The following is a 27,816-nucleotide window of genomic DNA, read 5'->3' as shown; positions in this document are numbered from 1 at the left end:
CAGCAATACTCAAATCTTTGACAAATAGCAATGAAAGTAATTATCAGAAATAGGATTTAACAAGAAATTAATGTATTTTGTGTTCATATATTATAACGAAACATGTGGCTGCCACATTTTAAACAAAGGCATTATAAGCCTTTAATATCAAAGTAAATTTAAAAACGCCTTACTTTGCAAACTTTTCTAACTTCTTTAAGTAAAGGCAGCATAGTTTCTGGACCACGTGAGCAATTCAGACCAACCACAGCGGCACCTTGGTCTTCAAGACGCTTTAACGCTTCAGTAAACGGAACATCATCTGTCGTTTGGTCGGGAAAGTATGCCGACATTGTTATAACTGCCGGACAACCTATACAAAAGTAAAATGTTATTGTTGACTGCGCGTTTATCCTTTTTTACGGAAGACCATCTTCGCCTTGTACATGTTAAATTACGAAGACAATTGCATGACTGAAGGGAAATCTATACAAAAGCAGCACTGTGTTATTGTTGACTGTGCGTTTATCCTTTTTTATGGAGGACCATCTCCGCCTTGTACATGTTAAATTACGAAGACAATTGCATGACTGAAGGGAAATCTATACAAAAGCAGCCACTGTGTTATTGTTGACTGTGCGTTTATCCTTTTTTATGGAGGACCAACTCCGCCTTGTACATGTTAAATTACGAAGACAATTGCATGACTGAAGGGAAATCTATACAAAAGCAGTCACTGTGTTATTGTTGACAGTGCGTTTATCCTTTTTTGTGGAAGACCTTGTACATGTTACATTATGAAGACGATTGCATGACAGAAGGGAAACCTATACAAAAGCTAAGTGTTATTGTTGACTGTGCGTCTGCTTTTTTATGGAAGACCATCTTCGCCTTGTATATGTTACATTACGAAGAAAATTGCATGACAGAAAGAAATCTATACAAAAGAAGTCACTGTGTTATTGTTGACATGTGCGTCTGTCTTTTTTATGGAAGACCATCTCCGCCTTGTACATGTTACATTACGAAGAAAATTGCATGACAGAATGAAATCTATACAAAAGTAGTCACTGTGTTATTGTTGACATGTGCGTCTGTCTTTTTTATGGAAGACTATCTCCGCCTTGTACATGTTACATTATGAAGAAAATTGCATGACAGAATTAAATCTATACAAAAGTAGTCACTGTGTTATTGTTGACATGTGCGTCTGTCTTTTTTATGGAAGACCATCTCCACCTTGTACATGTTATATTACGAAGACAATAGCATGACTGAAGGGATACAACTTTTTTTAAATCTACCTTTTTGAGATGTTGTCAAAATGGGTTAAGATATTGAAATAAATGAAAAAGTGATGTGACTGCATTATTCATTTTTCCGTAATTTTCACATTCTGCTGACAATAAACATTTTTCTAAATACATTAAATGTATATTTTCAAAAGCGTTGTCCAAGTATTATTCAAATAATCAAAATAATACTGGCAAAAAAGAGCTGCATTGGAAAATTTTGTTAAATGTAAATGTTAAATTGTTACCGTTTCCATGGTCTTTTATAGCCTTCAGTGCTATCTCGGCTTCCCCAAAAGAATCAAACGTCTCTCCTATGATATAATCAGCACCTCCTTCAACAAACCAGATCACTTGTTCCTGTTTTGTAGACAACTCTTTTTTAAACAATTGACTTACTTATGAATATTATGTAGTCACAACAAATTTGTTGTGTAAGTTATTAGGGAGAAATTAAAAATTACTGAAATATTTTAAATTACTTTACGTCGTACATATTTCTTCTTTTTCTTGATTTTTATCGAAACAAAAAGCTTTGTCATAACTTAACCTTTACCCAGCTAAATTTCTAAAATGGGCTGGTCCATCATTCAATTTGGGCAATACCATTTATTATTTGAAGGGGTGTCCACTAAAAATTTACAAACTGAATAGCGAACAGCGCAGACCATGATGTGCAGGCTGATCTTGGTCTGCACTGGTCGCACTGCAGTTTTGTTTCAACTTCTTTAATTTCGGTTTATTTACAAGAAAACACTAAAATTTTACCTTGAACATTTCGTATATTTTCTGATGGCTTTCCGTGTCATCTTTCCTAAACAGTGGCGTATTTGACAGTCCCCCTGCCACAAGTTTGTCATACTTGCTAGCAACTTTTCTAGCAAGTGCCAGTGCATTCCTGTTTAACTTTTCCAAGTCCTTCTCACGTCCGAAACGTCGCATATATTCACGATGGCCATAATACTGAAAGGGATGATATTACGTTAGATATGTATGTAATTTAAAGGCCCCCGTCGTTTATGTAATTTAAAGACCCTCGTCGCTTAAGTGGACCATACAGTCATGCGATACTAGTATATTAATTTGATTCAAGTCTAATTTATAATTTAAGACGGGTCAAATATGATCTTTAATTCCCCAAAGTAATCATTTTCGACTTGTTACGTAATAATCCACAAAAATGCAAAAACGCCTAATATTAATATTAAAGAAACATCGTGATGAAAATTTGTTATCTCAATTTGTGCTGTGTGTGCTATCACTGCCGTATTCATGTACTTTTTATTGTACGATTTAGTTCATCTAGGCTTATGAATTGATGTGAGGCAAAAAAAAAAGCCAGCATAGTTTGTTTAAAGCTATAGATGCTTTTAAAACTCGTATGTGTGGAAAGAAGATTGGAGTTGGGAACTCTTATCATACATACAGTAAAGGCTTCAACGACGTCGCTTCCAGCAAGACAAAATTCTTCATGCAGTAATTCGACTTCGTCTGGTTTTTCTAAAACCACTTCCGGAATCTGGCCCCCAAATTTCACGAATCCTCGACTCTCCAATTCCCACACATATCCCTCTGCGATAACAATACTTCCGCCATCTTTCAGCCGATCAAGCAGTTCTTAAAAAAAGAAGTGTAATTCTTATAGTGATTTTATGGTGGGGATTTCTGCCAGTTCGTTATTTTATGTTGGCGCGTTTGAAGAGTGCAAATATGCCTGAACGACAAAATTATTTTGTCCAATAAGCGCGCCATGACGACAAAATATTTTATCTGTCGCATCGGCGCGTTTATTTATCGTTCTGGAACCTTGGCACCCCTCAAACGTGCCAAACCGCCAGAACGAAATGACATGTATATAGACGTTATACATTTTTTTTACCCACCCACTCGTCGTTAATCTAGGATCGCGAGCTCGATCCCTGGGCGAGGCGTATTTCGATAAAAGAAAGTGTGTCTAAAGTCATTTCATCCTTGATTTATCTGGAGAAGTTAGCAGTTACTTGCGAAGAACAGATATGTACTAACAGGGACACAAGGAAAGCTGGCTAGATTAAGTACCCGCCAATACAAAATGGCAGAAATCAGCCACCATACTAAATCAAACAAATTACGCTTTTTTGTTGTGAAGTCTTACATAAACTATGCAAAAAATAAATTAAGATGCAATATCAAAATAGACGACAGTTTAACTACGCTGATTAAACATCAAGATATCATGATAAAAAAATTTTTTAAACGAAACTGGGGCACTTTGATAAAATGTACTACCATATTCAGTATATCTGTTCTAAATCTAACAGCCATGTTGTATTTTACATTTATTCAACTTAACCCTTTTTGGTATTTTTCATGTCAACGATATTCCAAAAGAAAAAATACAATTATGGTAAACTATTGCTATGATATAAACAACTTACTATTAGAAGACATTTGATACTATTCCCTCCAGTGCACAGGAAGATAATGTTTAGTCAGCTAGTTATGATGCATTTTATATCAAAATCAACCGTATAAATGCAGTTCAAATTCTAGATGACCTGCAACCACCCATGCGAAAAGATGAATTTCGTACAGTACAGTCAAACGTATTCGCGGAATCAGAATTTCGGGAAATTGAAAAAAGGTTTTATATTCGCCTAATATTATACACTGACTATAATAAAATTTAATAAAATACAATTTGGTTTCGGTGTAGCTACATTTGTGTTAGACCTGACGACCTACCTACAAGCAAGGTTATTTCACCCGGAGCTGTATATATAAGAGTTAACACGATGCTGGTATATGCATTGTTTAAAATACATTTGCGACTTAAGACAAAATGGAGTCACGATCGACCTTTCGGGGGAATTGGAGGGGGCGGGGGAGGGCGCCTATAACGGCGATGACGTCTGGCTTTTGTGTCGCTATTTCACTGTGGGGGATACAGACTTGACTTAGTCTGTTCAGCCGTCCATCCGTGTTACACATATCGCCAATGTACTTGACTTAAAGTCGTTACACCTCACCGTTAAGGCATGTTTCCTGTCGCTCATAATATAATTCAGTTAATGTTGAGATCCCCAAACTCCCTTAAATTATCGATCGTACTAGGTGTTCACACTCCATTGCCTGTATTTTACTTTGAATCATATCTCAGAATCTTTGTTATTTATTAGACAACTGAAAACAGAAAAAAAAAAATGCTGAACACTGCGAAATTTATTTCTCGTGAAAAGTTCTTATTTTAATGAACAAAAATGAGAAACTGATAAAGATGTACTTATTTTATCATTAACTTAACAGCTCAACAGCGCCTTAAGCTCGTATCTCACAAGAACACAATCCAGAACATTATGATAAAGATAAAAATACTACCAGTCAGAATGGCACACGTGCCAAAAACAACGCGTCATCAAACCGAAATATTCTGACTGGCAAAAATGTACCAAAATCCCTCGCCAAATACAAGCCTGAGTAACTCCGGAAATAATTTCTCAAGAGTATTTATCCTTTCTGCACCTGTAACGTAATAAAACGTATTAGTATCTGATGGCCCTTTCACGCTTCCGTAGAATCAACATTTATTACACGAAATTCATTTTGAAATTATTTCTGAAATGTCTAGGTCTGCAGCTCAAATACGAAAATATCTTACATCCGAGGCATATACTGACACTTTCAAACAACATCAAAAAGGACCTTTTGAACGATTTGACGAAGTTCCAAAAATCTCGATATACCCTTGCTCCGTTACGTACCCCTGTGGGATTTGTGTTTATTCCGAGTTCAAATATTCTTGCATAAAAACTACTTTTTTCACTGGATCCGCCCCTGTATAAACGGGAGAAAAATCGTGTGCAAACAAGGCAATTCACGTGCTGTTAATACATGATTTTTATTTTTGAAATGCTTTGCCAGGGCCGTATGTATGTATTTCTGCGCAGACTGATATTTGACATCTGCATCTTGTTTCTTCCATAATAACCTCTTCTTGTAGCATTATAGACACAATGTAATCCATAGTGTGTTTAGCTGTATCAGTTTCCAACCCCAAACGTACTGCCCCCATCAATGTACGCTCTAGCTTCTCTTAGAGTTTACTCCCTTTACAAAGCGTCTGTTCAGTTATTGTAAATAACTGTGAATAAATAAGTATCGCGTGTAACTTGTGCTATTGCCCGTTTTAAGGTATTATATTAATGACTTTTGTTAGTATCAGTCGGTTTGTTTTTACCCGATTGTTCGCAGAATTCATATAATAAACGTCGAAAGCTAGTCACTAGCTTCGTACTCATCCGTACTCTGTTTGTTCGTACTCAAAATAATTCGAATGTAAAGTTGTTATTCTTAAAATAATTGTGTTCCTGTTTATCAAATTTTTAAGTTATATGCAAAATTATGTGTAATGTAACGTTTGTAATAACTAAAAATAAAAATAAGATGCTCAAAAACCTTCAAATCACGCTTTTAGTAGTGTTGTTGTTATGTGTGCCCCGGTTATGGATATTTAAAACATGTTTACCGTTTCCAAGAACAACAAGAATGGTAAATAAAAAATGTACCGGAATCGTCAAGTCATCACATATGAAAACAATGCATTTCGTCGACGTGTAATATTTTTTATGCAAGAATAGCGACAATACACGTTTGTTTTGTGTATTAACGCCTGCAGAAGCCCTTGGGATATGTTTGTGACCTCGACCTTCGGTCTCGGTCACAAAAGATCCCGCGGGCTTCTGCAGACGTTAATACACAAAAAAAACGTGTATTATCCCTACATTATTTCGCAGATGAAAAACTGACATGTCGTGCTAAGCCCGGGTATTTTCAAAGCGTCAGAAAGGGTTGAAAATTGACTCCCCATTAGCAAAAAAAAAAAAAGTCCACGCGCATACATTTAGAAGGGGTGACCCCTGACTATCGACCAATGCAAATGCGACTCTTTTTTATCAAGTTTAGCCTGTCTACTTTCGTTTTCTTTACTTCCGGAAATAGCTGAAGATCGAGTGAGGTCATTTTCTGTGTTGTCAAAACATACCTATGCCTTGCGAGATAGCATGAAAATGTGCCCGGTGTCCTTAGGATATAGGTATAGTGTATGAAAACAATATGAACCTACATCTACTTTTACGCCTCATAAAACTGTTTAAAAATAAACTTTTACCTTGTATTCAAAGCGCACGTTGTCAGACCTGAGAATGCAGACCTGAGGATGCCAAAAACCGTAGGAAAACTCACTAAAACGTGTTCAAAATATTTTCCAGATGTTGCTTAATACGAATTCGTGTTTACTTGCTTTAATTCTTTACTCTTGCTTCTTGTCTGAGTCAAGTGTTTTAGCAGACCAGAAAGTTCAAATATATTACATTGCCTCTCCTCCATTTTTAGCGCAAATGATTCGTGAAATTGTAAATGTCACCTATAAGTATATTATATTGTTGTTCTTTTTCTTCTTTTTGTGACATTAATAGGAGTAGCAGGAATTGTAGTAGGAGTAGTAGTAGTACATACCATCATCATCATCATTGTCATCATCATTATTATCATCATCATCGTCATTATTATTATTACCATCATCATCATTATCATCATTATTATTATCATCATCATCGTCATTATTATTATCATCATCATCATCATCATTATTATCATCATCATCGTCATTATTATTATCATCATCATCATCATTAATATCACTACTGTTGTAATAACGAAAGTCTCAACAACAACAACAACAAGTAATAAAACAAGCTGTGACAAATCAGAAATTCAAAAGAATTTGGAAAGATTATCTTTTATTAAAAACATATAATTCATTTCAAAGATATTAATACACTTTACAGAATTCATGTTTCAGGCAAGTATTTCAGATTTTTTACATAAAATAAAAATTAAGTGATATTCATCTTTACATTCGTCAACGTCACAAAGAATACAAAATCCTTGTCATTCATCTCCAACCATAAACTTCCTTATCGTCTTCACAATTTCATTTTTCGGTGTTTCCCCAGAAATCCATGCACCCTTCATGGAGTATTTTGATGCCGGAGGTTTCTTTCCATACACTTCTGATACCTCGCGAATCAAACTGGGATAATTTCCGCAACAAAGGCCCACGTATTGAACCCCTAAGGACTTAGCATCTTCTGCAAACTTCCGGATTTCTTCACGTGAACTGCGAACCTGATCTAAGTTGTGCGGGTACAAGCACTTTCCTGAAATAAAGGAAATATATATATCAGTCTGATATTAAACCCTATGACTAATGTGTTTGGTGCCACAGGAATCATTTGTTTTATAGGTATTATTTTACATTACATAATTAAACATTTACATATGATATATCAGTTTGGCATACGATTACCCACCTTTGAAAAAAAAACCGCAACAGTGCCATTGCAAACTAGGATAAATGATCCCAACGTTTCTTTGTCCAGTATTTAACCACATGCGTGATCTGTGGGTTTTACTACGCAAGGGCGATCACTCTGCTCTTACTTGTCAAGTACTTATGATAGCCCTGTCGTCATATACTGTCGTCAAAATTTGATTTAGTTCAATAAATGTAACTTGTCTGGGGCATTTTACCAAAGGTGAATTGTAACACTTTTGCACAATCCAAGATAATTGGTCAGTAGCCCCTATATGAACAAAACTATCAAATATTTTGTGGCCTGGGTACAAATAGAACTGCTCAAACATTGTCCAAAAACAGCCACACATAATTCTAAGTTTGTCTCACTGTTCAAGATTTTTCCTTCTTGTAATGAATTAACTATTTGGCATATGGCAATATAACTATTTCAAGGACCAAAACTGGTGTTTTATACCAATTCTGCAAAATTAAACCTACGCCTTAAAAGATATTACAACAGTATTGCTCACGGAAATTATCACTTACATTCTAGGTAGATGCTATATGGAAGTATACTCTATTGAATTATCACTTACATTCTAGGTAAGTGCTATCTGAATGTACACGATATTGAATGATCACTTATATTTTAGGTAAGTGATATCTGGAGGTAAAAGCTATTGAATTACCACTTACGTTCTCTAATAAATTATTACTTACATTATAGGTAAGTGTTTTCTGGAGGTAAACTATACTGAATTATCACTTACACTCTAGGTAAGTGATATCTGGAGGTATACTCTATTGAATTAACAATGAAATAGTAAACTTTTGTAGTAATAAAAATGTAAAACGTTTGTCATTCATAATATTCTATAATTTGTACAAGAAATGTAGCTCCGAAGTCGATCGAAGAGGGGTTATAAGTGTACGCCAAGAGCAGATGATATAAAAGAAGTAGTTATATCTATTTGTCTTAGGAACAAAAGGCATTTAATCTTTAGAATTATAATATGTAAATGTCATATGAAAGCTTGATCACACCATGTTTTATTCTACCTGTCTTTGGATCCTTAATTGCATAAAAGGTTCTCTCCTTTTCTGTAGTCCTATAAGGCACCGGTATGGCAGCAATAGGTCCCTGTACATTGTAAAATAAACAATCTGATCACCTCGGCATTTATGCTACATAGACGTGTACTATACGGAGAATACCGGAAATACCCGATGTTTCACGATTGTGTAGAAAAAGCAGCATCTACATATAAAAACATCTTACTCCTTATACAGGGGACAAATGCCTCAACATTTTATTATCTGGATACATAGGAAGGAAGTACAGGCTGAATTATTATATTAAAGGGGCTGAATACGTATGTCTGTTAAGTGTCCAGTATGGCAAAGTAAAGGGGTGGGACTATCAGTTATACGAGTACATACATGTATATCTCAAGTTATTAATACCATTCCTTCTCATTTAGTCCGCAAAATAAGATATACCTGACACTTCAGAATCTGAATTCCTGATTTTTTTTTTCATGTCAGTAAATGTCTTTTAGGTATTAGGTAATGTGGTAACGGAAAAACTAGAAATGTGCCAGTATCATACAATAGTTAAACTGCTAGAAACTTTGGTACCTTGCAAACGTTTCTTATTTCTCGCAAAAGTGGCATCATAATGTCAGGGCCACGTGAGCAGTTTAGACCAACAACCGCTGCTCCTTGACCTTCTAGACGTTTGAGCGCTTCTGTTATAGGGATATCATCGGTAGTCCGGTCCGGGATGTGAGCCGCCATTGTAATCACTGCTGGGCAACCTTATAAGACACGAGAAACAGTTTATTTCAAAGACGAAAATATGAAAATTACATCATGTCAATAGCTCAGGAGGTTGTTCTTATTTGTGACATGCATGGCCCAAGAAAGAGTAGTCTTTAAGCGTCGTGTGGTGGCTGTAAAAAGTCTTCCCGTACCTGGGACTCAGTGATGTTATACTTAAACGCAAAAGAAACTGTGCACTTTATATTTTCAGATTTTCTTAGAATCCGGTGATGGAATGTTGTCATGTCTGGAGTCATTTTAAAGGATAAACGTTTATCATTTCAACAAACGTGATTTTGTTATCGTATTCGTTTAAGTGTATGACGCATCTAAGTTTAGTAGGGCTCAAAATAAAAAAAAATATACGAATAGCCTAGAAAACGTTTTCTTGTGTTCATTTACTGTAGTTCGATCAAAAGTGATGAAAATTTTGCATTATTGATATGTTCCCGCCATTCTGTGTAACAACTTGCACAACACGCCGTCTTATGGAATTAACGTGACGCTGTATTACGTTCACAAGAAGACGGTTCCATTCCAACTGCAAGGCGTTTTAATGGTCGTGCAATTCGAGGACGGTCGGCAACAGTACCCGTTTGCACAAATCTATCTCACAATAGTATTATAGTGTTTCTATGGCAACTAATTGACCGTGAAACTGCTATGACGGAATCGCCTCTACTCAGCATCATCAAAGCGTCAATACGCTGACGTTCCGAAAGTCGTGGCATATTTGCTGCTTTAATATTTCGAATTCTAAAGCGATATTCGCATTCGTACATGTGCAAATGAATGTAAAGAAAACACGCTTTACCACCTGTGCCTATGTATACATACTGTACGTAAAAATCGTGCGAAATCGCTATCGGGTTATTACGCAAGACATAGTTTGACCGATATATTGTTGTGTTTTACAAACGGCAACAACTGAGATTCTTACAAATTTACACTTTGTAGAAAAGTGCACAGTTTCTTTTGCGTTTAAGTACATATTGTCTAGTTCTTTGCGAACATAGAGTAACTTTATTTTTTCTATAATTTACTATTTATTCGCTTGAGATTAAACATTTAAGCTAGCGCAAAATCAAGCCCCGCCCCAGGCGCGGGTCATGTGATCGAATTCCAAGAATTTACTGAGCGCGGGTATAAAAGGCAGAAAATCAATATTTGCATTCTTTCGCGCTCGACACTTTAAAGAGGTAACATCTCTGATTTATCTGATTTATGTATAATTTTATTTCATTTTATTAACAATTTGATATAAATGTTCATAAAACAATGTAAAATATAGATATCTGCTTGTCTGACCATAAACAATTGTAGGCCTACCCCCACCCCCCGCCCGAATAACGAAGTTGTAAGAGGGGTGGGGTTTCAGGTTGTCTGTCTGTCTGTCAGTCCATAGACACAATCTTGTGCGCACCTTCTCTCCTCATCCCCTTGACACAGTTAAATGAAACTTTACACAAGTGATCAGTAACAAAAGTAGTTGTGCATGGGGCATGTTAGGTTCTTTCAGAAAAAAATGCAGAGTTACGGGACTTTGTTTTTAGTTACTATAGTTACTATAAACATAGACACAGTCTTGTGCACACCATCTCTCCTCAACCCCTTGACACAGTTTAATGAAGCTTCACACAAGTAATCAGTAACAACAGTAGTTGTGCATGGGGCACGTTAGGTTCTTTCAGAAAAAAAAAATTGCAGAGTTATGGGACTTTGTTTTTGTTAACATACTATGTACATACAGATTGCATATGCAATCTTGTGCGCGCCTAATCTTCCGAATCCTTGCATACAATTTAGTGAAACTTCACACAAGTGGTCAGTAACAACCCTAGTTGTGCATTGTGCATGTTTCGCTCTTTTTTCAGCAGGGTTATGGGACATTGTTTTTATTATTATACTAGATCTATATACATACAGTCTATATACATACAGTCCACATAATTATGCAATCATGTTTGAGTCAAATGTGTGCGGGGGGGGGGGGGGGTACATTCATCACCCTTAGTGATAGCTCTAGTTATTTTTATTTTATCAAAAATTTAGTCTTATGTGAATGTTCATAAAACAATGTAAACTATAGATATCTGCGTGTCACAACGAGTAGACATGACGATACATTTTACCAGCTACAAATAAGATAGATATAAAAGTGATAAATCATAATGCTAATATAATAGATCTACAATATTGATATTATGACGATGAACGTTATGTAATAGTGATGTTGTTGATGATAATAATAATGATGATGAAGATTATGATGATGGTTATGATGATGGTGATGTTGTTGTTGATGATGATGATAATAATGATGATGATGATGATAATATGACCATAAGGGTTATGATGATGGTGATGATGTTATTGTTGTTGATGATGAAAATAATAACAATAATGATAATGATGATGATGATGATGATGATGATGATGATGGTGGTGATGATGATAAACCTAGATATTGTAGCTCTCATTGTCTAATTGCCCCCTTTTTATTGGCTATTTTCAAAGTTGTCCACCCGAACACCAACGAGATGCCAAAGAGAAGAACTGTGGAGCAGTTTGAAGGACTGTGAAGTCGGAAGCAGGAGATGAGGGTCGTAGTAGTGCAGACGGAGTCGGAAGGTCTGGAAGCAAGCAACCATCAGAAACAGGACTTACAACACCATTCAGACAAGGAATTACCAGGTGATTTACTTCATTCTTGTTCTGAAAACATGCTTGTTTGTCGTGTTAATATAAACTTAAAGAGACCATTTGTCCTCACTCAAAGGTACGTTAAGTTGAAAACAGATGTCTTCAAAGGTTTGCATAAGATATTTACAACTATCGTAGCAGTGGTGCTATGAAAAAAAATCATCTAATAAATGATCAAAATTTTGTGATTGTCACTGTTTCATAGCGAGCCACTGCAGAAAGGTGGAAAACTTCTCAAATATGAAACATGAACAAGATGCTCATTGGGGCAATGTTTCAGATAGTAGAATTCCGCTTAAGCCGGTGCTAGGGTATGTGAGGAGTTTTGTACACTCAATTGTACACGTTGATCATCAGAGTCTTTCTCAGTTATTTTATAGTTGATCGAAAAACAGATAGAATTAAGCAACTATTAGTATTAAACTATAAACCGTGAAACCTTTTCCATGATCCATGATTGCCCTTAATGCGAGCTCAGCTTCACCAAAGGCGTCAAATGTCTCTCCAATAATGTAATCCGCTCCTCCTTCTACACACCAAATGACTTGCTCCTGACAAAAACATAGTTGGAGTGATAATCAGACATAGACTGGCTCCCGTCCTATGCTTGTTCTTATTTACATATATAAGTGGGAAGTAACTCCAGCAGGTTGTTTCTGCATTGACATATTTATTGCCCCTGGCTCTAAACATAGGGTCAGCTATCAGTCAGTCAGGCTTAAAGTTCTTTTATAAAATGTTTGCAGTATTTATGTAAAACATGACCATGCAGCCAGGGAGCCAGGCTATCAGACAATGTATTTGCAATGTTTTTTCTGTTTTTTTTTTTAATTTAGGTTACAGTAATTTGCGTAAGCTTCAACTTTGAATCACAAACGAGTCCTCTTTCTGGAAAACCAGTACCGGTTATGAGAAGGCGCGGTCGTGACCGTGGTGCTTGAACCCACGGCCCCCAGTTTTATTGACTAAAGATCATACTATAACCGAAAAAGTTAGTTCTATGATATTAGACGATATTTTAAGTATAACAATGATGGAGGCAGACTCATCTCGGTTTTACGTTAATTGCTTTACCTTGAACATGTCATATATTTTCTGATGACTTTCCTTGTCCATTTTCGAGTAGAGGGGCGTGTTTGACAATCCGCCGGCCATGAGTTTACCGTATTTATCGGCCACCTTCCGTGCAATACTGAGAGCATCCCTGTTCAATTTTTCCAGCTCGTCTTCCCGACCTTGACGCTTCATATACTCCCGATGACCAAAGTACTGCCAATACAAAAGTCAAAATGCTAACATATTCTAACATTTTATTGACACCAAGAAAAATCAGGGAAAAATAACTTTCTTATTACCTGGTAAAGGTTTATGTTCAAATACCAACCGGAATCAGCACGTTTTCGGTATAACAGAAAGCAAAATTACTTTTAAATTTTAAAATTTTCTCGATCTAAAGTATCAAAATATTTACTGTAAATGCTTCAATGACGTCACTTCCGGCAAGTGCAAATTCTTCATGCAGCGTCTCCACTTCGTCCGGCTTTTCTAAAACAACAACGGGAACCTGGGAACCAAACTGCGCAAAGCCGCGTCTTTCAATTTCCCATAGGTATCCTTCCGCGATAACAATAGAATCCCCGTCTCTTAGGCGTTCAAGTAAGCCTGTTGAAACATAAACGGCGAATTTATAGCTTAATGAATACTAAGCCAATATATACAAAACTTTTGAACGGTACCATTTTAACATTTGCATAGTTATTGCCTGCTCAAAGGGAGATAATCAGAATTTATAGAAAACAGTTTGGGTAGTAAATCTGCGGCAGTATTATAACGATTATTAAAGTATATCTAACACCAGTTTAATGAGGCAATGTTAATAGGTAAAAATGATCTACACTTTGAAACGGTTTAAGAAATTGCGGGGAAATCCTTAGGCTTGAAATGGTTTAAAGGTCCTTAATGATTACAATTTTCATCTTAAAAACAGATGAAACAGCTTTCCAAATAGATGATATGCGTAATTACATGGTAAGAAAAGCACTACTTACAATGTTGCACATGAACTGCTATAGTTAGAGCCATAAAGGGAGGTAATAAAAAACAAGATTCAATAAAACATTCTAGAATACTAAGCAATATTCATACTTTCGACAAAACAAATGTTAAGAAAGCAATTATCGGAAATAAGATTTAACAAGAAATTCATGTATTTTATATAAAGGCATTATGTGCCTTTAAAAGCTGTTTTATCAAGCATATTTATATATATTAAAAATTTCTTACCTTTCATTACTTTTCCGTTCTGTCTTACTTTGTTTCACACATACAGTAGTATGATGAATTTACATATGAGCCGTGCCATGAGAAAACCAACATAGTGGCTTTGCGACCAGCATGGATCCAGACCAGCCTGCGCATCTGCACAGTCTGGTCAGGATTCATGTTGTTCGCTTTCATAGCCTATTGCAATTAGAGAAACAATTAGCGAACAGCATGGATCCTGACCAGACTGGTCTGGCTGGTCTGAATCCATGCTGGTCGCAAACGCACTATGTTGGTTTTCTCATTGTGCGGCTTATATAAATTTCATGACAGGTTGTACAGTTATCGGGGACACAGGGGCTGGTATTGAATTAAAAGTTTCCCACCGAATGAAAGAAACACATGTAAATGTATTTGCCTTTCAAGAAGTACATACTCAAGAAGATACTTTCAAGAAGATTGATACAGTGGCATATCTAGATTAAAAACATTAAGTGTTTTTCAGTTTATTGTTATATCTTTCATTATATAGTCTATCATAAAAGTCATTTCCATTGGTCTAAACATAGTCAAATGGTCAGTCAAACGTGGTATTGCGAAATGGCAGAAATAAGCCACCAAAGAAAATAAAGAAGGCTGACATTAATGATAAAACAATTATTATAAACTGTTACATTTCCTTGACTTAACTGTAAAGAACTTTTATCATTTTGTATCGTGTCGTTTACATTCGGTGCATAAATAGATAAAAGAAGCTAACACCGGGGAAACGCATACTTTCGCATAACATGACCTTCGATTGCTATATAAAGAAATGATAATCATAACTGAGCCGCGCCATGAGAAAACCAACATAGTGCATTTGCAACCAGCATGGATCCATGCTGTTCGCTAACGGTTTCTGTAATTGTAATAGGCTTTGAAAGCGAACAGCATGGATCCTGACCAGACTGCGCGGATGCGCAAGCTGGTCTGGATCCATGCTGGTCGCAAATGCACTATGTTGGTTTTCTCATGGAGCGGCTCATATATATGAGACGTAGGGTAAAATCAAGTACAAGAATTATGAACTTGGTTTATCTAACAGATAAGAATTAGAACATGACACGTGTACTAAAGGTAGAAAGATAATAAAATATGTAAAAAGATCCCTTGGAAGCATTATATAATGCAAGCAAGCAAAATAATACTAGACTCGGTCTGACCGAGTCTGTTCATAGCAAGCAATGGAAAATGCAGCACCTCTTATAGCCCCTAGAACCGGCTTTAAGCGGAATTTTATTACAAAGATATTGAATGGAATCCGTGATCTGAAGGGAACAGAAAATATAACACTACTGAATCCAAGTACGGTGAGACTTTTTGCGGCCACCACACGGCCCCAGTTAAGATTGCTGTTATTCGTATTCAAAACACAAAATGAGGAATTTGAGCGCGTTAGTTCGGCTTTCAATCACGAGGGGGAAAATCTCCTTTTTTTTCATTTTCAACGGGATTTGGGATTTGAAAAAGCAAAAGAATGCTCATTTTACTGACCAACGTTTACGATCGCAAAACGTAATTCGCTTCTTACCAGTTGCAGTGGGTCAGTCAGATATTGGTCATGTAATAAGTTTACGACTGAGCTCTTAATGAATGTTAGATGTTCTCTTTGAATGTGAATGCTTATTTACAGCAGACAAGTTCGATTTTCGGTCAGACTTAGATTAGTTCCAATATTTGAAAAAGTTATATCTGACGATATTACTTTAGTCAAGACCGATTTTAATAACATCAGATTTAAAACACCAGAAATATTATTGCCTTCGATTTAGCAAAATGCCGTATTGCATTTGGTCAAGTTAAACCTTTGAACGGTGCGTGCAGTTGTTGGCAGAGGCTTAGACATTAGACATTCGTATAGACATTAAAAAATCGAAGCGAATGTCTATCTGTATAGACATTAGAGATCCGTATAGACATTCAAAAATTGAGGCGAATGCCTATCTGTATAAACATTAGACATCCGTTTAGACATTCAAAATAATTACTGCGAATGCCTGTCTTATTAGACATTAGACATTCGTGTAGACACTCAAAAAATCGAGGCGAATGACTATCTGTATAGACATAAGACATTCGTATAGACATTAAAATATCAATGCGAATGTATTAAGTGTCCTCGATTTAGCGAATAACTTGGTAAATCTGATAGGCTTGTAATATTGCAACGCATAAACTTCAAACATTAAGAAGTACGTTATTTGTTGTTAAAGAAATTTTGACAATGGAGGATTCGAACCCAGCATCTGAACAGTAACGGGCTCTGCAGACGCATCGCAGGCCAATATATCTACAACGTATCAGCTTCAATTACGCATACCGGTTTTATAGAATTCGGGACTACAGCCTGCATGCCCCTCCGATTATCTTATGAAAATGGTCGACAGAATGGTGGACAAAAATGGGTTATGCACTATAAGAGTCTTGCCCCTATCCATTCCAGCTCTCGAACTCTACTCTAAAACAATCACAAATAATTTCAGAAGATAAATACCTTTTACAAGTATATTGGCTATCTGAAATTCCTCAGTATATTAAAGTACAAAATTTTCTGGAATTACTACACGTCACAATGATTTCTTTTTGATATGAGTTATGAACACCATGGTGTCATGTAATATTGCTTCATCGACCCTACCCACTTCAATATACGAATACTGACACTCTTTAGGTATGTCCCAGAGTGCAGGAAATACCGTTTAGAAATGCCTAATTCACATTTGATCAGGGCGCCGTGCGATAAATTAGTCTATGATTTTCCTTTTGGGTTTTGGGGTATCGTAGGTGGCTAAGGGGTACGGCGTATAAGTTCTCATTATATAGGAGTATCGTGCCTTTTTTAGTACAGGCTCTCGGGGGGAAGGTCGTGAGAAATCCGTACGGACGCTGCGTGCAGTTGCCGTGAAGTCTTTGCAAGCTTTCCACGGAAATCGTATGGCGCCCGTCCGTAGCGTATAAAGAGGAGTGTTGTGTAAAAATTCATATTTCTGCTGACCTGCCTCAACTGCAACCGCAGGTATACCGCTCTGAGTGTTAGTGGTACTGTCATTTCTCTGAAGTGACAAATAATGGAAACATGCTGGAGATGGCCAATATATATAACCATGCCCATATCAAGGCCGCCGCACGGCAATGGTGCGGCAGCTATAAGGTTGCCGTGCGATGATTGCTCAATATCCGTTTGATTTCATGGGTACTGCACGGGCAACGAGCGGCAGCCTTACGGCAGCTGTCGAGGGCCGTTCACAATCTCTACGATTTCTTTTGGGCACCATGTCCACAGAAAATCGTGCGATGGTTGCACGATCAGCGCGCGGCCGCCTAACGATGCCCGTGCGGGGATAGGGCAATGCCAACCGAGACATGTGTACGGGCTACGGGGCTTACGAGTTTGTATAACTTTTCGCTAAATAAAATTGTAGAGGCTGCAGAGCCCGTGAATTCGTACAAAAATCACACAGCTGCCTCCTGCCTTCACACGGAGGCCGCACGGAAAGGAGGATACGGGCTCTGCAGACGCATCGCAGGCCAAATGTGAACTAGGCAAAATAACTATTTTTCCGCGGATGGGAGGGAGGTGTTGCAGGCGTCCGAAATAGACATCATTATTTGAGCCTTATTCTTATTCTTTTTTTTCTTTGTTCTGTTTCATTACTTTCTGTGCTATGCTGTTGTGTTTTACGGATGGTGTTAATTGTTCAGTTTCATTATGCTCTATATGCTGTTGTGTTGTGTTTTAAGGGTGACGTCTGTTTGGAATCAAACCCACACAGTTTTTCACTTATTTAGGGAAAAACCTTTTGATTGTCTTTTGAAAAAGAAGATATTTATATGAGACATGGCTTAGTAGACAGAGTATACGTATATACAGAAATATTGCATATGTTACTAAATATAGTAACAAATTTGCACTGGATTTAAACGTATATGAGCAGCGTTAGGCCGATATTTGCGTTCCTGTGAGCTGGTGTGCCTGATATCGATATCAGGCACACTTCCGGGTGTGCCAAAAATCCATATCAGGCACACTTCCGGCTGTTCGAAAATCAAGATTTTATACTTCCACTGGCAGAATGTCAAGTATATACAAACTAACACTAATTTTAAAAAGAAAGCATTGTTTGAATACATAATTTCGCTAGCTTCTTCTTCTATATGGTGGTTGAATAAGTCGGACACAAGAAACTACGGCACTAAAATGCATGAATTAAAAACAAATGTTTGAAAGGAAATAACGTCAGCGTCATCAGAAAACGTTGACGTTCCCGCACATAACATAGACATTCCAACACGCTGTGTAACATGAAATTGTTTTAATGTTGTTATTACTTTAACAGTATAGTGGAACATATGCAATAAAAAGGTAATAAAACAAGGCTGGTGTGCCTTAAAGCGATATTGGCATACTAGACCGGTATTAGCTCGAGTAGCCCTCGGGCTAATACCTCTCCTAGTATGCCAATATCGCCTTAAGGCACACCAGCCCTGTGTAATAACCTCTAAATATTCTATTTATTTTCTTGATTATCAACTGTCACATTGTCCATTTGTGATACGTCGTGTTACTCGATGATACGCCGTGTTTACACATATGTTATGCACGGCGTATTAGGCATTTCTAGTAGATCCCAATAACGATGCAAACCGGATTAAGGATGTAAGGGGGCATCTCAAAATATTCAAGTGATGTATTAAACTGTTTTCTTTCAGATGGTATTAGAGTAATATTAAGGCCACGACTTTATTCAATTATTTCAAAACAATCTTGTGGAATATCTTATTATGGATATGTCATAGCTTTATTTTAAACGTTTTAGAGTGAGGCTGTACACGAACATTACTTTGAGCAATGTTGGATATCAACAGGAAGGCGTTTAAATTCAGAGCTGTATACATTTGTAACCTGGTTTCCAAGAAAGACAAACGTAAACAATTTCAAGCAGAACTGTAAAATAGATAAACTTTGACTATAGAATTTTAAACGTTTTCACAAGGCTGCATTATACGGAATAGCATTAATGCCAGCTGCTTGTTATGTTATGAAGTAATTAAATTTAAACTTCGAGTTACGTACCTTACTTACTCTATACCATGTATTTCGAAAGTTTGAGATACCTTACTCGAAATATCGTCTTGCTAGCTCGACATTTCGAATTAAGTTACTCCAGAAATGGATTTTACTAATCTTTAATACTCAACATTTCGATTTTGTATCTGGAAATTTCGATCTCCAGCTACTGCAAAGACAATGCTATATGTCACTTATTATGTAGCCATATGGTGACCGCCGCCCGATACTCTGGTCGTAGTTTTTATTCGGAAGTCATATGGTTGATCGACCGCCAGTCTGTATTTTTCTGTTTTGGAATTCACATGACCGACCGATCGACATACGGAAGGCTATATAGAGCTCGAGTCCATGTTCACAATTCGTATCACGCGTCGACCGTATATCATTTCCGTATTCGTCAAACCGTTTTGATATAATCGAAAGTAGTTTTTTACATATGAGGAAAGAGGAATGTTGTTCCAAATATCTCTGTATTTATTCATTCTGTGCTATCCTCTTTTTTTGTATGGTGGCTGATTTCTGACATTGCGTAAATTATTCTGTCGCAGCTATATAACGACACACGTCGTTATAGCGCCCCGCTGAACTTCGCCCCACCAAACGTCGCCCAACGGAACGTCGTTACGACGCTCCGTCAAATACCTTCCCGCCGAACGCCGCCCCGCCGAATGTCGCCCTGCATAACGTCGCCCCACCAAACGTCATTATGGTGCCCCGCCAGACATAGCCCTACAAAACGTCGCCTGACTTCAGGGCCTGAGCTTTGTATTCCACTTGCCGTATCATTGATGAAGTAAAATCGGATTTCTCTAAGAGTGCTAAATTTACTGCTCGGATAAGATCTGCCATGACCCTTGTCTAACCCCCTCACGAAGGTGTTGTATTGACGTTTCAGATAGGGATCTGGTGTTTGCTCGCACGACAGTCCATCTAACTGAGGTAAGCGTAAGGTGTTTTTCCAATGCTGGACAATTTTATAATATGGGTAAAAATTATACGGGGGGGGGGGGGGGGAGGGACGGACGGATTGCCCTGTATCTATATTCCATGAAAAAAAAATATACTGTAATATGAGGTCGTGGTTGGAAGTGTGTAGAGTGGCGCTCGGGATAAGAGTGAGCAATATTCTCTGGTAATATGTCACTAGAGACTTACAAATATTCCATCAATATCAAACTCTTACTACCTTTTATCTCCAGTTTAACAAGCAAATTCGATGAATTGGTATCCCTTGATATTACTAAGAAGCAAATAATTTCATTAGTCAAAATCAATTTAACAGAAAACAAATATTTAATTAAGGAGTACATAATAAATGTATGATACTTTGATCCTGACTAGAGAATTTATTTTGAATGGAATATGCTTACTGCAATAAGCTTAGCTTTTAAAATTAAATGCAGTTAATTGAAATGTGAGCTTGAAGTTTAACTGGAACGAAATATTGTCTTTGAGTGGTTTTGCACCAAGTGTTGCTGTTTAATATGTACATATGAATTTAAAAGAACAGACGTCCTTAAGAGAACACAATCAAGTAAGATATCTTGAACATGGCTGGGGGCAAGGTTGGTGCAGTTGGGGGAGGGGGGAAGGGATGTTAAACGGGTGAGGGCACAAAACTTCACATGTTGATTATAAATATTGATGAAAAATTAAAAATGAAAAAAAAAATTGGGTGAAGTGGAGGGGGGTTGGGGGCAGAGGATGCATGATCGGTGTTGGGCATGACTGGGTGGAGGAGCGAGGTGGGAGAATGGTACAACTTGCATGTTGATAAATATTCGTGTAAGGTTTGGAAAAAAAAACACTAAAATAAGGAATGATTTTTTTGAGGGGGGGGGGGGGGGGGGGGGGGGGGTGTGACCAAGGTAAGGTAAGGGGGTGACCAGGTGTGGGTGCACAACTTCACATGTTTATAATAAATGTTCATGGAAAAGAATGAAAGAAATTCAATGAAATTCTACCAATTGGAAAATTTGTTATGTACAAATAGATGGATTTTTATACAATTAAAGGGCAAAAACTCTGAAGTTACAAAAGAAATCCGAACGAAATTGTGTGTACACAACCACATTATGGTGATCTAAATTCTGTTTAAGTTTCATAGTTCAAGGTCAAATATATCAAAAGTTATGATGCAGAAATTGCCATATTTATAGTACCCTATATAGTTAACACTAGAAACTTCTAAGGGCCATAACTCTGGTGTAACTTGGGCAATCTGACTGAAACTTGACGGGCCCCATGACCTCATAGTGGTGGACATGTATATGAAGTTCGTTTGAAAAAATCTAAAATAAGGAATGATTTTTTTTTTTTTTTTGGAGGGGGGAGGGGGGTGACCAAGGTAAGGGGGTGACCAGGTGTGGGTACATAACTTCACATGTTTACAATAAATGTACATGGAAAAAATGGAAGAAATTTAATTAAATTCTACCTAATGTTATTTTACAAAATAAATCCAAACGAAATTGTTTGTACACAACCACATTATGGTGATCTAAATTCTGTTTAAGTTTCATAGTTCTAGGTTAAATATATCAAATATATCAAAAGTTATGATGCAGAAATTGCCATATTTATAGTACCCTATATAGTTAACACTAGAAACTCTGGTGTTACTAGGGTAATCTGACTGAAACTTGACGGGCCGAATAAACTTATAGTGGTGAACATGTTTATGAAGTTTTATATAAATATTCCCAACCACTTCCTAGATATGGCTCCGGACGGACGGACGGAAAGACGGACGGACGGAAAGACGGACGGACGGAAGGACGGACGGACGGACAACGCCAAAACTATATCCCTCCGGCTTTCGTCGGGGGATAATTAATACTATCATGTAATGCTGGACGACGTGTGGCAGAGGCTTCATAACGACGTGTGTCGTTGTGTCGCTGCGACAGAACTAAATAACAAAATGGCACAAATCAGCCTCCATATTTAAGTCATTTTTTTGGGGTCTTGATATTCCATTTTTAGCCAAAACTTCCAGTAAGTAAGCCAACATTTCGAGTTAGTAAGGCAAAATTTCGCGTTGCGTAAGTGGAAATTTCGAGTAAGTAGTTGAAATTTTGATAAACATAGAAATTTAAATTCAGTAAGTTTAACGTCTTTTGAAATTTGAAGTAAATAAGTAGAATTTTCGGGTTACGTTCTCTAGGATCACAATTTTTCCGAATAATATAAATTATGATAAAAATATTTTTCTCATTAAGTAAAAAGAAATATATAGTTTAGATTTCAATTAACTCTCTTTGGTCTGTCTTGACTGCGAAACTACGATAGATAGATTAATCTTACATCTGAGATCAGAAGCTGTCAAAATGTTTTTGAAAATGTGATTTTTTTCGCTAGATTTCGGTTTACAAATATATAAATCCTTAAAGTTCGATAATAATACAAACAAGTAAAGGTCATTAAAACATGTATTTAAACGCTTACTAAGTACGTTCAAAATTACCGAAACGCATCCAACTTTAAAAAAAAACATATGAATAGGTGTATCTCTAGTTTGCAGACGCAAACGATTAGAAGAAATAAAATAGTGCTATGTTTTCAATTAGATATAGTAACAATTCTGTCCGCCCCGCTTGCTATAGCCCTGTTTCTAGGTTACACCATAGTGTGTACACTATAAATCATTTGAGAAACCCCCGATATTTTAGTCAGCCTATTATCTGGCAAACACGACACATCAGAGTGAATAGTTGATGGTTTCGGTATTTACGTGCAGACGTCGAGCTCGTTTTTCCCGCTCGTTTTCCCCGCTTTCTTTTTGGCGGGAAAATTGTTATGTATAAATAGGAGATTCGTAGCGTGGTAGTTACTAGCAGCTCGGATCCACAGAAGAAAGGTTATTCAAGGTAAGTTTTTTATTGAACCTATTTTTATTATACTGTAGTACACTTGTACATTGTACATCTTTCAAACATTCAATAATTTCATTTTCTTGAATATAATCGGCTAAGTAAGAGATTCTTATCATAATATTCCAACAGATTAAGGTACTTCTGCCATCTTGAATTTGGGGTGACCTTCATTTACGGTGTGAAAATATAGTGAACCAACGCTTTCAAATGCAGCTGTTCCATAGCACATGCAACACCTCAGCTAAACATGAGTGTGTCAGATAACGTTAAATAAAACTGCCCGGAGGAAGGTCAATAGATGTAAAAAATGAGAAGTTTGGAATCTTGAGTATATTTAGGCCTGATAGTTTATAGGGTATTCTCAAAATGCTTCTAGATGCTTAGGAAACTGTTCATGTTCGCCAGATAGGTCTGTGTATTGGTAATAGGTAGAACGTTCTTGACCAATACTAAGATGAGCTTGTCAAAGCCCCAAATGTCTGTGGATTTGGATAGTGGTTTCATGTGTCGCAAACTAATCAATTTTGATATATCCAGGTTTTATATGATTTGAGAATTTATGCAGAATGTTTAAACACAGTGAGAATAATTCAAATCACAGAAAAAATGTACAGCCAACTATTTGGAGGTAATACAATTTGTATACAATTGCAGATAATTATGAAAAATTTAGAAGTTTTGAAATCAGTTGAACCTTTCGCATGAAAACCTAATGTTTAAAATCAGAAATATCTCGAAAGTACTTTTTTTTTTTGTATCTTGGCTCTTCGTTTAGGTAACTTGACATGGACAACCAAGATGGCTTCACGAAATTGGGGTTGGTCACATTATTTACTCATATAGGCGATATGCTGCTACAGAGGTCTAAAGATGCATTTTAACCATTTCATACACACGTATATAATTGTAAAAATGCATTTAATTTTTTAAAATTATAAAATCAAATGTTCTGAAACTCACCATGAAAACTAGTCAATTTTTGTGCACATTTTGCGGAAAAGTTATGTATCCAAACTGAAAATAATTTATATCTTCCTATCTTTGAATATGTCCATCTGGTGCTCCACTTATGAACAAAAGAACTTATCCATTGAGTTTTATGCTATTTGCTCTGGAATTTCGTTCGTAAGTTATAAATTTCTATATTTTACACCCTAAAAAGTTGAAGCCTGCCTATAGTATGAGGGTCATTAAAAAATTCAAAGTACATGTAATTTTACGTTGTCCTTATTTCTGAGACTTTACATCCTCAAATATTTAGAGTTTTGAGTGCTCTGTTATTTTCTTAGTAATTCTACATTGATTGTATTTTGATTTTATAAAACGTTTACAATTTTTTCAGTCGGTGTCCTAGTTCAAATGTGCGTGCTACTGTCTGAATAACCCTCAATTTCAAAACTACACTAACTTGCATGGAAATCTCATGGAAAGTGTGCGTCTTAGTTAGGCCATACTAAATCAATGTATGTTTAATGTAATTGATAAGTACATTTTCTTGATTTTCTGCCCCCTCCCCCGCCCTATAGAGCCAGTTTAGATGAGGATTTCTGTATTTGAACATGTAATGGTCATCAAACACCGTGTAATATACCCAAAAAAAACAGCTCGGTTTGTGTTCACTTTCCGTTGATAGGACTGGGAGAGTTTTACGATAAACACATTCATGAAATTGCATAGCCCCTTGCAACTGAATTTATTTGCAACAAAATATTGAAATTTGTAATTTACTTACAAAATTACAGAGCAAATAGCATAAAACTCAGTGGATAATTCTTTTGTTCATAGCTGGAGCAGCCGAAGGACATATTCAAAGATAGGATATAAATTATTTTCAGTTTGGATACATAACTTTTCTGCAAAATGTGCACAAAATTGATTAGTTTTCATGGTTTGATTTTATAATTTTTACACTGTATATGTGTGTATTAAATGATTAAAGTGCACCTTTAGACCTCTGTAGCAGCATATCGTCTATACGAGTGAATAATGTGACCAATCCCAATTTCGTGATGCCATCTAGGTTGCCCATGTCGAGTTACCTTAAAGATTTCTTTTTTCAATTTTTCATTTCATAGATTTAAAGTGGCATGCCTCCAGATCGTTCGACAAGAAAGACATTTTTTTTAGATATCTTGAAATAAATGCTATGTCTTAAGGTTTCCAAGTAGGCTTTGAGAAACAAAAATCAAACAACACCAAATCATAGAAAAACTTTTTTGACATGCAAATTGAACAGCATGTAAAACATGTATATTACTTTACGAAACAAGTGTCAGTATCCTGATATAAACTTTGAATTCCAGAAAATGACTGCCTATAGGGGCCCCACTTCCGGAAAGCCAAACGCCTTTAAAAACTTACCATTTTCAAAGAACAGTTACACATGTTCGTTTTAATGCATTTGCAATAGCGTGCGAGTGCTGAAATTTCACATAAGGTGGAACATAGTTTTCAGCAATTATGTATCTTTATTTCTTTACAAATGGCATTCATTTTCTAAGGGAGACAACTTTTTCCCGACGATTACTTAAAATCGGAAAAAGTTGTCACCCTTTAAACATGAATCACATTTGTACTTAAAATAACCGGAAAACAGTTTGTCTCCCTTCGAAAATGAACACCATTTGTAAAGAAATAGATAAACAATTGCTAAAAACTGTGTTCCTCCTTGTTATGCGAATTTCACCACTCGCACGCTATTGCAAATGCATCAAAACGAACATGTGTAACTGTTCTTTGAAAATGGTGAGTTTTTAAAGGCGTTTAGCTGACCGGAAGTGGAGCTCCTTTAGGCAGTCCTTTTCTGGAATTCTATGTTTTATATCAGTATACTGACACTTGTTTCATAAAGTAATATACATGTTTTACATGCTGTTCAATTTTCATGTCAAACAATTCTTTCTTTCTATGATTTGGTGTTTGATTTTTGTTTCTCAAGGCCTACTTCGAAACCTTAAGAAGGCTTTAAAACTTAATTACTTACAAACTTTGTTGCGGAAACACATTTAATTTAGAATTTGCTGTTTTTACTACTTTATTCGATGAAAATCGAAAAGCGTTTCTCACGCTTTTACTCCAGGTAAACTGTCTAGATTATAAACATCTATTTTTTGAAGAAATTATTCAATACTTCAGCTATATCGCTATTGGTTACGACGATGGGAAAATGTATTTATTGCCGCGGCGGTCCGGGGTTCGATTCCCGGCGCGGTCATCTTTTTTTCTTGATTTGGAACTTTTAGAATACGTTAGAAACAAAAATTTATATTCTAATGTTCATAATATGACCAAACTTCAGTTTGAAAGAGATTATTTTTTAGCCAAATCTGCAGGCATGCTGCTTTAAAACTGCTAATGTGTATTGCAATTCCGGCACAGAAATGGACACGACTTTACATTACTGCGATCTTAACAGAGGAAGTAGCGCGGTCCAGTACTCACTCTGTCTACGGAACCAAGAATCTGAAAATTGAGAACATTGGGATCAGTGTCCAGTATACACCTGAAAATAATAAGTGTTGCTATTTGCCGAGTGCACACTTGTTCTCTTTCGTCGATTATATAGAGTAGACTTTGAAATATTCGTACACGTGCATAATCTCATAACCACTTCTCTAATGTATATTCTCTAAAATTAACACATAACTGGCTCAACTGAGGCACCATATTTTACAGTAAATTCACTTTATTCACCACGAGGTTCAAAATGCACGGGAGTCTCGTGATAGTACATGCCTTTAATTTCACATGGTTGAAGTGTAAACAAATAGTTTGAATTGCTTCGTTTTGTTTCTCACGGAAAAGATCCGACTGTTTTTTATATTGGAATAATTAAAGAACATGTATGCATTTAAAGTTGCAAGTTGATTGCTTTCTACAGGACGTAAATCTGAAACAAGGACATCTCCTTTTTCAGCAATTTCACTGGGGTGAACTTTGCCATTATTTACAAAGAGCAATCAGTTTTGTGTCATCTTGAAATGCGTTGTTCGGCTCAAACGTATAGTTCCTGGAATAGTTCTAAAATAGTTTATTTTTCGGATTTTTGTTTTATTTATATATTCAACACAATATGCAATATTTCCCGTTTTTGGAAAATGATTGAAATTGAACTTTTGTTTTAGAAAAAGTACCGATTTTTCATTAGTATCTTGCCAGCGGATGCTGTAATGCTGACAAATTTTAAGTGAAAATGCTTTCTTGTCCAAGAAAGAGTATGTGGTGTGGGAGACGTATTGTTAGTGATTGTATACTTTATTGTTTCTTTTCAACCTATTCTTAAAGAAATACATGAAAATCAAGGTGACCGATTATATGTCAGTGTAGTCAAACTTGGGTAAAACAGATATATAATACAAGTTAACGTTATTTGAAAGTGTTTTATTGTTTTTTGTTTTTGTTTTTTTTTTTTTGTTTTTGTTTTTTGTTTTTGTT

General features: G+C 36.4%; 3 protein-coding genes across 5 annotated transcripts in view; 1 reads left to right on the top strand and 2 right to left on the bottom strand.

Annotated features, from left to right (window-relative positions):
* LOC123551339 (uncharacterized) overlaps nucleotides 1-3,846 on the bottom strand; it is a 51,324-nt gene extending 47,478 nt beyond the window's left edge. Inside the window, exons 1-5 of the mRNA XM_053542104.1 lie at nucleotides 3,689-3,846; nucleotides 2,698-2,888; nucleotides 2,040-2,234; nucleotides 1,520-1,631; nucleotides 174-352 (exon numbers count right to left, since the gene is read on the bottom strand). Of these exons, the coding sequence (XP_053398079.1) occupies nucleotides 174-352; nucleotides 1,520-1,631; nucleotides 2,040-2,234; nucleotides 2,698-2,888; nucleotides 3,689-3,701 (690 nt within the window). The 5' untranslated portion in view covers nucleotides 3,702-3,846. The remainder of the gene's footprint in view (nucleotides 1-173; nucleotides 353-1,519; nucleotides 1,632-2,039; nucleotides 2,235-2,697; nucleotides 2,889-3,688) is intronic.
* Nucleotides 3,847-7,029: 3,183 nt separating this feature from the next.
* Nucleotides 7,030-14,683, bottom strand: LOC123551338 (betaine--homocysteine S-methyltransferase 1-like). The gene is made up of 7 exons (XM_045340200.2): nucleotides 14,416-14,683; nucleotides 13,604-13,794; nucleotides 13,207-13,401; nucleotides 12,572-12,683; nucleotides 9,247-9,425; nucleotides 8,668-8,749; nucleotides 7,030-7,468 (listed from the first exon to the last, which is right to left on the bottom strand). The coding sequence occupies exons 1-7, from the start codon at nucleotides 14,420-14,422 to the stop codon at nucleotides 7,200-7,202; spliced, it is 1,035 nt and encodes a 344-aa protein (XP_045196135.2). The 5' UTR covers nucleotides 14,423-14,683; the 3' UTR covers nucleotides 7,030-7,199.
* LOC123551337 (uncharacterized) overlaps nucleotides 11,997-27,816 on the top strand; it is a 27,896-nt gene continuing 12,076 nt past the window's right edge. The window contains exon 1 of one of the 3 annotated variants that reach the window (XM_045340194.2): nucleotides 11,997-12,123. In XM_045340194.2, the coding sequence (XP_045196129.1) occupies nucleotides 12,027-12,123 (97 nt within the window). In that variant the 5' untranslated portion in view covers nucleotides 11,997-12,026. Of the gene's footprint in view, nucleotides 12,124-23,308; nucleotides 23,377-24,733; nucleotides 24,815-27,816 lie in introns of those variants that run through there. The other 2 variants (XM_045340197.2, XM_045340198.2) reach the window with 2 other exon arrangements.

This window comes from Mercenaria mercenaria, chromosome 4 (assembly GCF_021730395.1).
Source record: "Mercenaria mercenaria strain notata chromosome 4, MADL_Memer_1, whole genome shotgun sequence".
Taxonomy (NCBI): domain Eukaryota; kingdom Metazoa; phylum Mollusca; class Bivalvia; order Venerida; family Veneridae; genus Mercenaria; species Mercenaria mercenaria.
Note: the sequence above shows the minus strand (reverse complement) of the source record. Positions and strands in the feature narration are given on the sequence as shown.

Coding starts and splice junctions, on each gene's coding strand:
- LOC123551338 (XM_045340200.2), bottom strand. Junction 13,402..13,603: donor ACGTCATTGAAGCATTTACA/GTAAATATTTTG, acceptor TTGTATTGGCAG/TACTTTGGTCATCGGGAGTA. Junction 12,684..13,206: donor AAATATATGACATGTTCAAG/GTAAAGCAATTA, acceptor TGTTTTTGTCAG/GAGCAAGTCATTTGGTGTGT.